Here is a 16,012-nt window from a genome sequence, read left to right on the forward strand (position 1 = left end):
CAACGCAACGCCAGTAACACCATGGAATACCACACACGACTTTTTCCTTCCAATTCTAAAATACATGTATATCAAGTTTAAAGTTGCAATGTCGCTGTTTAATAATTTTTCATATACAAAATCGTTAAACGTTTCAATAATGTAAAATTACAATTTATTTCATATTCTAACAACCTGTTTATCAATAGAATATGGATGGACAGAACCCAATATTTGTTAATTTTTATTCTTAGCAGATATGCAACGTGTTTACATTTATATAAGGTTAAATTATTTCATTGCATTGCACGTTCTCCAACACACACACACATACATACATACGCACGCATGCACGCACACACGCACGCACGCACGCACGCACGCACGCACACACACACACACGCACGCACGCACGCACGCACACACACACTCTCTGAAGTATGTTGCTATGGCTACCTGTCGAGGATATAGTAAAACATTAAAGCAGCAGGGACCTCAACGGCTGCGTTCAGAAAGAAGTTGAGAAAGCGGTCGCGTCGCTAGGGATGATGACGTCAAGAAGAGACCGAAAAACGTCAGAGCGTTTGTAAACCTGCATGGAATAATAAAAAAAACCCCCAGTAATTTGTGTCATATCGCAAATGAGTGGAATAAAAACCAGATATTTGATTCGTATTAGAAATGTGTGGAATAAAAACAAGTAATTTGATTCGTATCGCAAATGAGTGGAATAAAAACCAAATATTTGATACGTATTAGAAATGTGTGGAATAAAAACAAGTAATTTGATTCGTATCGCAAATGAGTGGTATAAAAACCAGATATTTGATACGTATTAGAAATGTGTGGAATACAAACAAGTAATTTGATTCGTATCGCAAATGAGTGGTATAAAAACCAGAAATTTGATTCGTATTAGAAATGTGTGGAATAAAAACCAGTAATTTGATCCTTATCAGAAACGTGTGGAATATGTATTTAATATTGTTTATGTTCAACATTATTTGTAAGATAGTTATTCAGGGCCTCATCCCTGACATTATCGTCATTTCTGGGGGAGGGGAGATATAAAGGCATCCTTCGTTAGAAACAGACATCCAGCATAGATGTTATATCTTTCCCACTGATAAGAAATGGGTCAAAATGTGCTAACCTGAGACCTTTTTACCACGTATTTCCATCATTCTACCATCACAGTTAGTTGTAATACATGTAAAATTCGTAGTTATTCGTTTGCAACCCTATATAGCTTTTTGGTAGTAATACTAATATGGATAAATGTTGTTATCTAGATTCGGGCATTTTCGTTTAATTCGGGCAAAAACCAGCCTGTCGCGCTAGAAAAAAGGGCGCCCGTACGTCTATGCATATTTAAATGATACGTTAAACAACAGATGTTCGGGGTACTTTGAATTGTTTTATTATTATTATTTCATTTCAGTTCATCTTATTTTCATGGTTATTTCCAGTTAAGGTTCAAGCACTCTGTTCTGGGCAGACACCTCAGCTATCTTGGCTGTCTGTCCAGCACAGTGGGTTAGTTGTTAGTCGTTAGTGGTTAGTGAGAGAGAAGAGGGTGTAGTGGTCACGTTAAACCTCGCTCTGGGTGGGAGCCGGTACCGGGCTGAGAACCCAGTACCTACCAGTCCTATGTACTATGGCTTAACCACAACACCACCGAAACCCGAAAACAAAATATTTCTTTTTTTGAAATTTTAAATTAGATTCACCGACTTAGTGGACCGGCCTCGGTGGCGTCGTGGCAGGCCATCGGTCTACAGGCTGGTAGGTACTGGGTTCGGATTCCAGTCGAGGCATGGGATTTTTAATCCAGATACCGACTCCAAACCCTGAGTGAGTGCTCCGCAAGGCTCAGTGGGTAGGTGTAAACCACTTGCACCGACCAGTGATCCATAACTGGTTCAACAAAGGCCATGGTTTGTGCTATCCTGCCTGTGGGAAGCGCAAATAAAAGATCCCTTGCTGCTTGTCGTAAAAAAGAGTAGCCTATGTGGCGACAGCGGGTTTCCTCTAAAAACAGTGTCAGAATGACCATATGTTTGACGTCCAATAGCCGATGATAAGATTAAAAATCAATGTGCTCTAGTGGCGTCGTTAAATAAAAAAAACAAAAAAACAAACAAAACCGACTTAGTGCTTTGAGACTTGCTCATCAATTTTTAACAGGTGCTTAACACAAAATTATGAATATGAGACAAATCGTACCACGTAAACAATAGAATACAAACGTTCACAACAAGGCGTTTGTTCTTAAACATATCTAAGATGGTGTATGGCTTGACAGCTGTGAGTTCTTCATCTGTGTCGATATCGCTGACTTTGTCTTCCTCTCTGGAAGGCACGGAATTCTTCAGGAGAAAAGAGTCCTCTTTGAGTTGACCTTCTTGATTAACCAATTCTGAATCTTGGTCTTTTCCTTTCTGTTCCACTTCCAGCAGGTGTAACTGTTCCATGACGACACGGACAGGAATTTTACTAACTTTGGCTGCTGTCTTTAACACACGAACAACTCGCTTGGTTTTACCATTGGCGATTAACCATGGGATTGATTCTTCTACTTTCCTGCAAATTACAATCAGATGTTTCTGGTTGTGTACCGGTACAGGTATATAATTATGCTCGATTGATGCGCAAATGACAGTTAAAGCTAATTCTTAAAGTCGCAGATAGTAGTTACAAGCCATGAAAATGGACATGGAGCTTGGTTAATCTACAAACCTGTAACACGTTTGGATAAAGTTACCACAGGGTGAAACAAAAGTCTATGACGTTGAAACTGGGAAATACCCCTAAAATAGACTAGAGTCTGTCTTCATAACCGTTACTTTTCAGACGTACGTGTGTTTTGGATGTATGGATAATATAAACAATAAAATGTAAGAAATGTCTGATTTCAATTATCAAAAACTGCTTTAACATATATTACAGTGACAAATTCGTCGTAGTATTTAAAAACTAAGGTCTGTCACTTTAGTATAACAGTCAACGTGACAGTTTATATCGTTCAAAGTTGAAGTTTGTTTTGTTTAACGACACCACTAGAACACATTGGTTTATTAATCATGGGCTGTTGGATGTCAAACATTTGGTAACTTTGACGTATTGTCTTAGATAAGAAACCCGCTACATTTTTCCATTAGGAGCAATGGATCTTTTATATCCACCATCCCACAGACAGGATAGCACATTTCACACGGCCTTCGATATACCAGTCGTAGTGCACTGGCTGAAACGAGAAATAGCCCGATGGGCCCACCGACGGGGATCGATTCCAGACCGACCGCTCATCAAGCGAGCGCTTTGCCACTGGGCTACGTCCTGTCCCTTCCCCTCCCATCAATTTAAAGAATAATGTTCCAAATCTCGAGAATTCACGTTTGTTTTAATTAAGAAGAGGAGGCAGAACATGCTGTCGGAAAACTCTATACGTAATACTAAATCAAATAACATCCGGCTGGGTCAAAGTACGAGGTGCACGTAACTTTGATAAAACAGTTAATACCACAAGTCCTGCCATTGGTGATAAATATGACAGCGTTTGTTGTATTAAACTGTTGTTTCATCTGGCCAATAAATTCAAGTAATTTAATTTGATCTAGAGTCAATGCACCTATTAATTTTTTCTCATGAAACATGTACTATGTTCTACTTAAAATAACATGACAATTTTTGTGCGGAACTAGGGTACTCATGAACGCTACTCGTTATGTCTGAAAGGAGCAGCTTTACCCCCAATTTCTTCTGATTTACTTTAAGGATGAGGGGTGGTAGTTTTTATATCCATGGTGTATATGTCGATTGAAACGCTGCGTGTAGCAGTTTTAGTTTTAACACATGTGTTACCATTGTCGTATATGGGGTTTGATTTGGTAGTAGGCCTATATTCCAATGCTAAATAGATATAGAGTATTTAAAATTAAACAACTTACCAAATCTGAATTATAAATAACAGTGTTGCTGAGGTATACGCCACTTGTAGAATCCTCCAGGAGTAGTTTTGTAGAAAGTACGCCCAGAGTGGTATCGTCATTGCACAGAAAGCCCATATTAAATTCAAAGCAGAGCACACCAGCTTTCGATGCTGGGAAGGAAACAATTCCAGAGCCAACGTGCTAACTGTTGTGAGAATTCCCTAAAAAAAATAAAAACCAACAAGACATGCTCTCAGCCATTCGGCAGCAGCGTAACAAGAAATGGAAAATGCATGGACGGTTTAAAAGGAGTATTTATTTTCAAAAATGCTAACACGCAGGAATGGCGTAGCAGGGGGGGGGGGGGGGGAGGGCTGCACTTCAGGACATCTAGTTTTCAAACTTTTACGGGGGAGCATACCACCGAACACCCTAGAAACTTTGCTTTGCGCCCTATATCTCAATCGGCGCCTCTAATCACAATCACCCCCAATGCCTACTTATTTCCGCCATGCCTGCCAAGACGTTCAACAGAGTTCTATCCTGAAAGGCATCAAAACTATAGATTTTGTTTTATGTAACAACATCACTAGAGCATCACTAGAGAACATTCATTTATCGATGATTAGCTATTGGATGTGTGACACTGGGTAATTCTGTGATTACAATCTCGGAGGAGACCCGCTACATTTTACAGTTAGCATCAAGGAAAAATCTATACACCAAAACAACATTGACGGATCCACAATGGGGGGGGGGGGGGGGGGGGGGGGGTCACCACTGTACCGTGACACGCCCACACACACACACACACACACACACACACACGCACCCTCACACGCCCCCCACCACACGCCCAAACACACACGCCCATGTTATGTACCCTTTTAATGACTTTCTTTTTAAAATTCACCATCCACTATGTCACACTAATTTGCCCTGAAAACGCATCTCTGAGCATCTTTATTTGAAAATTAATACAGTTTATCATTTTGTAATACCTAATATATTGTTATAAAAGTTATTATTATTATTATTATTATTTTTATTTTTATTTTTATTAATTATTATATTTATTATTATTAATTATTATATTTATTATTATTAATTATTATTATTATTAATTATTATATTTATTATTATTAATTATTATATTTATTATATTAACACTACATCGTTTGATTTGTTTACGCTGTTGGGTTAAATGTCAGCATTCCTTTATTAATTATAATAGTGTCCGTTCGAAAATATAGAAATTTATCTAGTGTGTGTTTTGTTCAACGACATCACCAAAGCAAATTGATTTATGAATCATCGAATATTGGATGTCAAGCATTTGGTACTTTTGACATTATAGTCTTAGAAAGGAAACCAGCTATATTTTTCCATTAGCAGTGTTGAGGAACATGCTCTTAATTTTATTTTCGCTTGTGGCGATATTAATTGTTTTAGAGGGCCGTGTGCAGTTCCAATATGCACTTAAGCCCAGGTGGGCACTTTGTTACGTAATACCTCTGCGCGACGGTGGTCGTGCTCTTTCCAATACACACCCAGACCAGGTGCGCAGGCCATGTGGCCAGTAGTTACGTAATACCTCCGCGAGTGCGGTTTTTACGACCGTGATTTTGGCGAACTAGGCGACGACCAGTCTAGGCTTCTCAGAAAGAGATGCCGTCTTGGTCGCTGTGGAAATATCACTTGTAGGTATTCGGTGCCGCGATGTACCCCCAGGCGATATTCGATTTTATAATAAATAGCTAGGGTTTTAGAGATATAGAGGAGAAACATAGGAAGGCTTCCAGGGGGAACGTTGTCCGTCCGGACTGGTACATATATTATTTCTACTCTGTTGTATAACCTTGATGTGATTGATGTGACTTTAAATATTTTAATACTGTATTATACCAATATTATTTAGACGGTGCTGCCGGTAATCTGACGCAGTAAACTGTAGGCTCACTGTTCTAATATATATAAAGCTTAACCAGTCATCCTAGAGGACCTGGGTAAACTGTAGGTTATTGTCTTTATTGTGATAGGTACCAGTATTAATTCTGTATTACAAGGTTACTGAATGAGTAGTTAAGGGTTAATTAAAAAGTAACCAGTTAGGAATAGAATTGTAATTCCTTTATTAATTAAGTTCACCTGGAAGCGTTTCTCAATTATCACACGTATGGGTGTTGTGTCACGGTGAGTGATTAGAATATTGTGTAAACTAGACACCTAGAGATTAACTAATTAAGTGATCAGTTCTGGGTTGTTATTATTTGTTGTTGTTAATCAATTACTGCGGCAGTACATTTGTCAGCGTAGGTTAATACAGATTCCAAAGTGTATTGTGTTTTTGTTGTGTTTTCTAGTGAACTAAACGTGCTATATTATATATACTTTATATAAGATCGTATCTCTGATCATACCTAGAGACAAGCCACGCGGGTATAACTGCCCGTTACAGAGAGATCTAATAGATATACAGTTAGGAGAGATATTTGGATAATCGTGTCTTATTCAGTTAACGGTATTATAGGATCCCCGTGACAAGCAGCAAGGGATCTTTTATATGCACCATTCCACAGATGGGATAGCACATACCACGACCTTTGTTACACCAGTTGTGGAGCACTGGCTGGAACGAGAAATAGCCCGGACCCACCGACGAGGATCAATCCCAGAGGGACCGTGCATCAAGCGAATGCTTTACCACTAGGGTGCGTCTTGCTCCATAGACAATAATACATGAGTGGCCGTTAGACAACGTCACCGGTTCGGTGGTGGCAGCATTTACCTCGCAACGAGTTGTTTTAAAATGTATTTAGCTAACAAAACCGAGTTTGATACGTTCGTAAACGAATTGTGAGATAAATGGTATCTAACGGACACGAATGTATTATTCTATTTCTTACATATCCTCAAAAACCAGGTTTTAAGCAAATTTTAACATCTTTTCCGACTAAAAGTTATTTACAGCCGTTGCACTTGTAGCTAACTTATGCGTTACAGACCCATGATTGTCAGGTTAACTTAAACATCACAGTGTAATCGATTTTCATCGTGTAGTTTTTCATTGGATGTATGACACTGGTGACCTGGTCATTGTATGTCTAGAAATTGTTAACACATGTACATGTATAAACAACTATGTGTTATCAAAAATATCGCATGGTGTTCTCACCAACAGGTGTGTAAGAAAGAAATGTATCTATATACTACTCAAAAGAATTTAAGGGTCAGACGATATTTTCGACATTATTTTCTGAATGTCAATTATATTAGCTATACCATAATGTCACGCATGGTATTGTTCCATTTTGACGAAAGTGGGTCTAAGCAACCCATAAATGAATTAAAATCCACTGTCATTGATACTGTCGACTAGTTCTAATGGCGAAAACATGCTTACATTTGCACATAAATTAGGGCGAAAGCGAAAGGTCTGCTAAGTGCCCTTAACTTGCTTTTTCACAAAGCGCTTCATTTGCACGCTTTGCACGTGTATTCCATGTTCCCAATGCTGAATTTCCGTATAATTGGAGCTTGCGTTCGTGTATGGTGCACACACCAAATTCGACAATGGTACGACTTCAACTGACTATCGAAGATCGAGGAAGGGCTATTGCTTGGCTTCAGGATGGCAATACGCAAAGAAAGGTTGCTCTGAGACTTGGTGTCAGTCAGAGTGTCGTTGGCCGACTGTAGCAACGGTACCAAGCAACGAATTATGTTCGAAATCGTCCACGTTCGGGAAGACCCCGAAGCACTACAAATAGAGAGGACCGCTACATCACCAATATGGCTCTACGTCAACGCACAACCACTGCACGCCGATTACGTGACAATCTGCGGACTGCGACTGGAACTCGAGTGTCTGATCAAACCATACGCAATCGTCTGAGAGCCAATAATCTACGCTGCCGTCGCCAGGCTGTTCGACCACCACTCCTACCACGTCACAGAACGGCCAGACGTCACTGGTGCACGCTTCATCTGCGGTTGCAACGTGTTCAGTGGGGTCGAGTGATGTTCACTGATGAGTCCAGGTTTAGTCTCCAGTTCAACGACGGTCGGGTTCGTGTCTACAGACGTCCTGGGGAGCGCTTCGCTGACGTTAACGTTAGACAACGTCACCGGTTCGGTGGTGGCAGCGTCATGGTGTGGGGCGGCATCTCTATCCACCACAGGACCCCCCTCTATGTGGTGGATGGCAATCTGAATGGAATCCGCTATCTGAATGAGACTATCCGGCCGTTGGTTCTCCCAGGTCTTCAGTATAGTTGTCATATCAGTTACTAGTATCTGGCCAATCAGTATACATAGCGATTGCAGAAAACATTATACATAAACACTCGCACACTGCACAGATAACTTGTGGGTTCGACTGATAATTAGGGGCGGGTCGTAGTCCAGTGGTAAAGCGCCCACTTGATGCGCGGTCGGACTAGCATCGATCTTCGTAGATGGGCTCGTTCTATTTCTCGTTCCAGCCAGTGCACCAGGACTGGTATATTAAAGTCCGTGGTATGTGCTATCCTGTCTGTGGGATGGTGCATATAAAAGATCCCTGGCTACAAATGTAAAAGTGTAGCGGCTTTTCTCTTTAAGACTATGTCGAAATTAACTAAATGTTTGACATTCAATAGCCAATGGTTAATAAACAATGTGCTCTAGTGGTGTCGTTAAACAAAACAAACTTCTTCTTTTTTTACTGATAATTAATGGATACCTGTTGCCAAGCACCAACAAGAAAACGCAGTACGGCGAACGTCGGGTAGTTTGGTGCCAGAGCCGTTCCAATTCCAATAACCATCAAGGCGACAGTGGACAGGATAAGAATCGGTTTTCGTCCATACCGATCTGACAGGTGCGGTAATGTGAGGGCTCCAAAGGCTTGTCCACCAAACAAAACCGTCTGTGACAAACTGGCAAGAGGCTTCCGGTCACACACGAGATTCATCTGTAAAATACAAAAAAGCATCCCAAACCCCAAGGTATAATACAAATAAACAATTAAAATAATTTTAAAAACCAAAAAACCCCAAACATAACATCAAACATGGCCACATTTCGGTGGATTCTTTAATAATTATAAAACATGAAAACAAATTTTAAAAAGTACATTGACATTATGCTCAAAACCAGTTCATTATATTGTCACACACAAGATTAATCTGTAGAATTTACGACAAAGAAAAAAGGTACGATAAAAATAAACTATTACAATAAATCACTATCAAACATAATATTGCCATATAGAGGGAGATTCTTAACAACAATTATGATAATAAATTTAAAAAAGAACACCAACATTATGTTCAAAACCAGTTCATTATATTGTCTAATTATTGTACAATTTTCATTTTGATACACAGCCGTTTTAAAATGGTACATGATGCGAAACCTAATGTCCAAAAATGCTGCACCATTGAAAATATTAATGTACTAATCACGTAGCCCAGTGATAAAGCGATGAAATAGTGCATATGTGGCAATGTACCTACATAAAAATAACATTGGCCTCAAGTTTGTTTGTCACTTTATTGCTAATCTGTAGGTGGGAGTCTTAAACTGTAATATAATATTTGCTAATAAAGTGGGCTTTTTTGTGTCTGTAGGTGTGTAATGGGGTGTGTCTTTTTATGAGGAACTTCCAATTCACATATAAATAATGATGTACTCATTTGTATTGTCATTTGCAAATATATGTCAAACATGACATTTTTCGCACTGGTTAAAATGACTTTTATGAAAATGGCGTTTCCGCTCGCTTTAAATTATTGTTTTGAAATGGGCATAAAAATTAGAATATCAGAAAATTCCGGAAAAATATTTCCATCAGGTTGGCCGCCCTGAGTTCATTTGTTCCAGGGGATGGGGCGCCTCTGGACACTAGACATTCTCTTTACACCAGTTCCCATCAGCACAACCTATATTTCTCAAATAAAATGCTTAAAAGATGACAAGCGTGACATCTGCCGCAGTGGTGCAGTGGTTACGGAATCGGACTTAAGGTTGGTAGGTACTGGGTTCGCATGCCGGTAACGGCTGCCACCCATAGTGAGTTTAACGACTCAGTGGGTAGATGTGAGGCCACTACACCGACTTCTCTCTTGCTAAATATTAACTCACTGTCCTGGATAGACAGCCCAGATAGCTACGGAAGTGCGCTTGAACTATAACAGTGCTAGACGTGTTCGTGCGTACATCAGAGATAATAGACCGATCTGCGGGTTCTGAGTAGACGTATCCGGAACTGCACGGTCGACTTTGAGTCGTGTTGCCAAGTACGGAAATAATGCTACACTCTCCGTACGTAACATTGTGTCCTGTAACAAGCGAATCTTCGAGGGTTTCAGTAGAATTATCTCCAACGTCATCACATCGGTGATCTACAGAGTTTGCTGGAATGAAAGAAAAAAGAGTTTCGTATACAGTTACACCCCCCCCCCCTCTCTCTCTCTCTCTCTCTCTCTCTCTCTCTCTCTCTCTCTCTCTCTCTGCCTCGCCTCTCTCTATCTCGATTTTCAGAAAACGTTTCAGAAAAAAAGAAGTTTTAAGTTTACACATTCTAAGAAATCTAACTACAAACCAATTTTATTCATATAGCTTTGCTTATACCACACACACACACCCATATACACATGTCCCCCAAAGGGATTTTTATTTTTTTTGAAAGAAGAAAATAACATGAAATAACAGACTACTTTAATTTACGTAACGAGTAGACATAACAGGCCCTGGTTATGAGTCCATGATTTGCAACATCACTGTTTCTTCAATTCTAAGACTAATTCCTCAAGTGAAACGTTAAGTAGCTCACCATTCACTGGGATAATACTAAATAGCTGCGCCCGTTATATATAATAGCCGTCACATTTAACCGTTTTATTAATTAACTATAAGATTATAATTTTATGTTATTAAATGGGTTTTTTACATATTGGCCTTGTTATAGGTCCAAGGGTAGTTGTATCGGCCCTCCGGTGGTTATGTTGGCCCGAGGCAACACCGAGGGCCAATGTAGCCACCGGAGGGCCGTTACAATTGCCTGAGGACTTATAACTAGGCCAATGTAAAAAAACACTTTTAATGACATTTTTATTAATCAACTTTTCATGGATGACTGAACATGTTATTTTTAATCCTTAACCAGATTTAAAGGGACATTCCCGAGTTTGCACCATTGTAAGCTGTTTCCGACTAATAAAATACTTCTACGATTAAACTTACATATTAAATATATTTTCTTGTTTAGAATATCAATGTGTTTCGGATCGTCTTAATATTTGTAAGAAGCCCAAACTGGATTTTGTCTTCAAATATTTTCGTACGTACGAAAAAATATATTTTAGGAAATATAATGCAATTTAACCTAGTACAAATATTAGAACGATCGGAAACATGTTTAATATACACCCACTAATGTATTATGCAGAAAAATATATTTACAATGTAATTACAATCGTTAAAAAAGTCTCTGTTAGTCGATAACATCTTAAATACTGCAGAAAACTCAGGAATGTCCCTTTAAAGTTATAAATATGAAAAAGTGAGTAATAAAATTCAGAACAAAGTATCGTTTATTAAATGCAACGCCTGTTTGACACAAGCCGTCATTTTCCGTACCGGTACCGTCTTCTGCCTCACGCTCGTCGGGAACGTTAATACTGTCGTCGTCAAAGTGGTCAACAAATTCTGATAGAAGTTCGTACCGCAGAATATCATCCGCTAAAACGTCCATCATTTCTTCTCCCGACCTGACATTTTTACTCGATATGCGGGGAAGAATTACTTGTTTTGTATTACTAGCTTCCATGGCCCTCGGTCGACGCTGTTGTCGTCTGCTATTTATTAATATAGAGGGCGTGACGTTCGATTACGATAATAATTCAGTTCGGTAATACGTCCGATTGGGCTACATTTTACAACTTAATTTTAGCGTGGTAATTATTAAATTTATTTCATCGGCATTCATAATTTACAATGTCTTTGAAATAGGAATAAATCTAAATATTTATGGTGCCAAAAATAGTTGAAATAATGTCAATAAACTTACCTTTTGGAGGAAAACCTGCCTGGAAGCGGTGCAACGTTTCGCACCTTACCCAATAGAAACCAAATACTGGAAGTAAAACTCTCGTATAGCCCATGGGCAATATGAGTTTCGCCGCTACGGCCCGCTAACGACGCGTATGATGCGGGCCCTTTGCAACGTATTACGGCTGGTTGATTAATAATTGTTGACACGAAGCAATAATGTGCATTATATATCGTTGAATATGCATACCAGTCCAAAAGCCTTGCGCGAGCATTCTTTTAACTTCTAATGCTGTTTAGCTTTCCTGGAGTATAACATGTAGACGTAAATGAGCGTATCCATATTTGATGCACTTCGTATACACTCTATCACGAATAGCGGTGCAAATAACAATTACAAATGTTATACCAGAAAACATGAGTTTATATTAACGTATGTGGCTACAGTAAACTCTCTATTTTCGAGGCATGGGATTTTTAATCCAGATACCTACTCCAAACCCTGAGAGAGTGCTCCGCAAGGTTCAATGGGTAGGTGTAAACTACTTGCACCGACCAGTGATCCATAACTGGTTCAACAAAGGCCATGGTTTGTGCTATCCTGCCTGTGGGAAGCGCAAATAAAAGATCCCTTGCTGCTAATCGGAAGAGTAGCCCATATAGTGGCGACAGCGGGTTTCTTTTCAAAATCTGTGTGGTCCTTAACCATATGTCTGACGCCATATAAACGTAAATAAAATGTGTTGAGTGCGTCGTTAAATAAACATTTCTTTCTTTCTTTTGTTAGTTTAAAGGGTCGGGACGTAGCCCAGTGGTAAAGTGCTTTCTCGATGCGCGGTCGGTCTGGGATCGACCCCCGTCGGTGGGTCCATTAGTCTATTTCTCGTTCCAGCCAGTGCACCACGACTGGCATATCAAAGGTCATGGTATGTACTACCCTGTCTGTGGGATGGTGCATATAAAAGATCCATTGCTTCTAATCGAAACGAGTAACCCATGAAGTGGCGACAGCGGATTTCCTCTCTCAATATCTGTGTGGTCCTTAACCATATATCCGACGCCATATAACCGTAAATAAAATGTGTTGAGTGCGTCGTTAAATAAAACGTTTCCTTCCTTCCTTCCTTTGTTATTCTAACGATTAATCACAGGCATAACACTAATCAGTGAACATTACACTGAACTTTGACTATGAACTTTATTCTCAAAAACTGTAAGTTTACAATGCAGAGAAGAATGAAATGCATATATAGAGGCTATTTCATTTTTATTGGGGTTTTTGGGGAATACGATTTTTATGTCAACTCGTGATGTGTGAAAACCATATTTTCATGAATTGCGAAGCAATGAGTGAAAATATGGTTCTCACAGATCACGAGTTGACATAAAAAATTGTATTAAAAACAGAAACCCACCATGAAATGGTCTATTTGTTATGTACATCTTTCCTAATTTTTGGCAATATATTTCGCTTTTTGTTAATTATATGCTATCAAAAACACAACTTTATGGTTTAGATCTATTTATTCCGTAAGAAATGTTTATCAAAATATAGAATTACCATTATTTAATTATTAAATTAATAATTATTTGATAATACTGCTGTAAAAACATATTTGATAAAGTGATAATAAAATTTAAAAAATAAAAATAAAACGCGAAGTAAAATGTTACACTCAATAACAACACATTGTGTCACCATTATTTGGTTTCGCACCCAACCAGTTTCAGATATTTTACCGACATTACACTTCACATTAAACTAAAATACAGTGAAAATATGACTTTTCACTGAATACCACTTTCATGTTTTCTGCAGATCTATATATTTCACTGCCATGTATATAATAAATATATTTCTAAATATATTTATTACCCATATGGGCAAAGAGAAGTAAGGAAAGAAAAGTTATCTTTTCCTAGGGAAAGAAAAAAAAAAAAACCCCATTAATTTTCTTTCCCTAGATACGTTATGACGTCATAAATAGTGCTTCACTATAGGCGGTTAATTGTGTGCAAGAATAGTTTCCACGCTTTGGAGTCGGTCCCTTTGACAACAGTATGCGGTATTTGTTCATACACTGCACACTTTTGAAACCCCACCTCTCAAGTGCAGAGGGACCCGTGATTGGTCAACATTTGTTCATACACTGCACACTTTTGAAACCCCATCTCTCAAGTGCAGAGAACCCCGTGATTGGTCAACATTTGTTCATACACTGCACACTTTTGAAACCCCACCTCTCAAGTGCAGAGGGACCCGTGATTGGTCAACATTTGTTCATACACTGCACACTTTTGAAACCCCATCTCTCAAATGCAGAGAGACCAGTGAGTGGTCAACATTTGTTCATACACTGCACACTTTTGCAACCCCACCTCTCAAGTGCTGACAGACCCGTGATTGGTCAACATTTGTTCATACACTGCACACTTTTGAAACCCCACCTCTCAAGTGCAGAGAGACCCGTGATTGGTCAACATTTGTTCATACACTGCACACTTTTGCAAGCCCACCTCTCAAGTGCAGAGAGACCCGTGATTGGTCAACATTTGTTCATACACTGCACACTTTTGTAACCCCACCTCTCAAGTGCAGAGAGACCCGTGATTGGTCAACATTTGTTCATACACTGCACACTTTTGCAAGCCCACCTCTCAAGTGCAGAGAGACCCGTGATTGGTCAACATTTGTTCATACACTGCACACTTTTGTAACCCCACCTCTCAAGTGCAGAGAGACCCGTGATTGGTCAACATTTGTTCATACACTGCACACTTTTGCAAGCCCACCTCTCAAGTGCAGAGAGACCCGTGATTGGTCAACATTTGTTCATACACTGCACACTTTCGAAACCCCACCTCTCAAGTGCAGAGAGACCCGTTTTTGGTCAACATTTGTTCATACACTCCACACTTTCGAAACCCCACCTCTCAAGTGCAGAGAGACCCGTGATTGGTCAACATTTGTTTACGCCTATTCTTAAACTGGAAAAAGAGAACTGAGACAAAAAGCTCAAATAATTAACACTTTAACATAAACAAAGAAACATTGTTCCGTATCCGGAGAACGCCACGCATTCCAATTTTGTTTAAGATGAAGCAGGACCTATGTTCATGCTCTCTGGAGTTACCCCCCCCCCCCCCCCCCCACCTGGGGGGACTCATAACAACGTATGGAGTGTTGTTGGAATACCGCGTCGCGTACACCGGGTCACGGGCAACCGTGACCTTGGTGTACGGTGACCCAGTGAAGAAACCACCTAGGAGGAGAAGGAGGAGGAAGACGGACGCGCCAGGGGCGGACCGGGGGAGGTCAACACCGGTAGCTCAACTACCGGCGGCGACTTTTCCCGTTGCACCCCCCAAGCCCCAGTCAACACCAGTGAGGCCAGCTGTTCCAGCTCTGCAGGATCCAGTTGACGACTCGCCAGTGGCGGACACGGTCTTTAACCAGGCCCTGATGGAATCGCCACCCACAACTCCGACAACTTCTACCCCCGGGATTCCAGCGATGCCACCCCCACCCAGGAAGAGTGGCGCTGTAGAGTCCCAGGCCCGTCTTGTGGTCGTTGGAAAACGAAAGGCGATTGTGTCACCAGGCGACCAACCAGCCAAGCCAAGCCCGCCGACACAACCGCCCCCACCTACTTCATCTCCAGCGATTGACCAGCCCTCTGAACAACCTTGGTCACTGCAGGCCGGCAAGCTACCAACACGCTACGCGAGGCTGGTGAAGACCAACATTGGGGATGTCCGTCAGCTCCTCTGTGAACCGAGCCCGGAGTCGTACCAACCTCTGCCATGAACCGAAGGGGAGTTCTCGGTGCGCAGGATCACGATAAACGATGGGCGAGGGATCTGCCTTACCGTCCGCCGGAAGGGACTTTTCCACCAAGGGATGCTTCTCGATGAAATGGACAACCCGACCTTCCACCGCGTCATCAAGACCGTTGCCGGGGAAGACTACCGTCCAATCACCGAGAACATCGCCAAGTCCGCAAACCGGTACGCCCTCAACCATCTGGACTCGTCCCTGTTCATCGCCTCTCCGTGACGACATCCCC

The 16,012-nt window shown here is 40.6% G+C and overlaps 2 protein-coding genes across 2 annotated transcripts; one reads left to right on the top strand and one right to left on the bottom strand.

Moving 5' to 3' along the window:
• Window positions 1–463: 463 nt before the first annotated feature.
• LOC121388910 (steroid transmembrane transporter SLC22A24-like) lies at window positions 464–11,724 on the bottom strand. Its single transcript, XM_041520452.1, has 6 exons — window positions 11,535–11,724; window positions 10,113–10,309; window positions 8,635–8,865; window positions 3,930–4,132; window positions 2,206–2,562; window positions 464–571 (listed from the first exon to the last, which is right to left on the bottom strand). Exons 1-6 carry the CDS (start codon window positions 11,722–11,724, stop codon window positions 475–477), a joined length of 1,275 nt encoding a protein of 424 aa, XP_041376386.1. The 3' UTR covers window positions 464–474.
• A 1,412-nt stretch (window positions 11,725–13,136) lies between these two features.
• On the top strand, window positions 13,137–15,753 carry LOC121388920 (vegetative cell wall protein gp1-like). The gene is made up of 2 exons (XM_041520465.1): window positions 13,137–13,158; window positions 15,197–15,753. Exons 1-2 carry the CDS (start codon window positions 13,137–13,139, stop codon window positions 15,751–15,753), a joined length of 579 nt encoding a protein of 192 aa, XP_041376399.1.
• Window positions 15,754–16,012: the final 259 nt, after the last annotated feature.

This window comes from Gigantopelta aegis, chromosome 2 (assembly GCF_016097555.1).
Source record: "Gigantopelta aegis isolate Gae_Host chromosome 2, Gae_host_genome, whole genome shotgun sequence".
In the NCBI taxonomy this organism is placed as follows: domain Eukaryota; kingdom Metazoa; phylum Mollusca; class Gastropoda; order Neomphalida; family Peltospiridae; genus Gigantopelta; species Gigantopelta aegis.

What these genes read in the sequence shown, in the direction of transcription:
- LOC121388910 (XM_041520452.1), bottom strand. Translation starts at nt 11,724, where the DNA reads ATGGAAGCTAGTAATACAAAACAAGTAATTCTTCCCCGCATATCGAGT. An exon ending in TTGTTGGTGCTTGGCAACAG is followed by an intron (nt 4,133 to 8,634) that starts GTATCCATTAAT and finishes TATTTTTTTTAG; the next exon opens with GGAATTCTCACAACAGTTAG. An exon ending in TGTATTCTATTGTTTACGTG is followed by an intron (nt 572 to 2,205) that starts GTACGATTTGTC and finishes TATTCCATGCAG; the next exon opens with GTTTACAAACGCTCTGACGT.
- LOC121388920 (XM_041520465.1), top strand. Translation starts at nt 13,137, where the DNA reads ATGAACTTTATTCTCAAAAACT. An exon ending in GAACTTTATTCTCAAAAACT is followed by an intron (nt 13,159 to 15,196) that starts GTAAGTTTACAA and finishes ACGGTGACCCAG; the next exon opens with TGAAGAAACCACCTAGGAGG.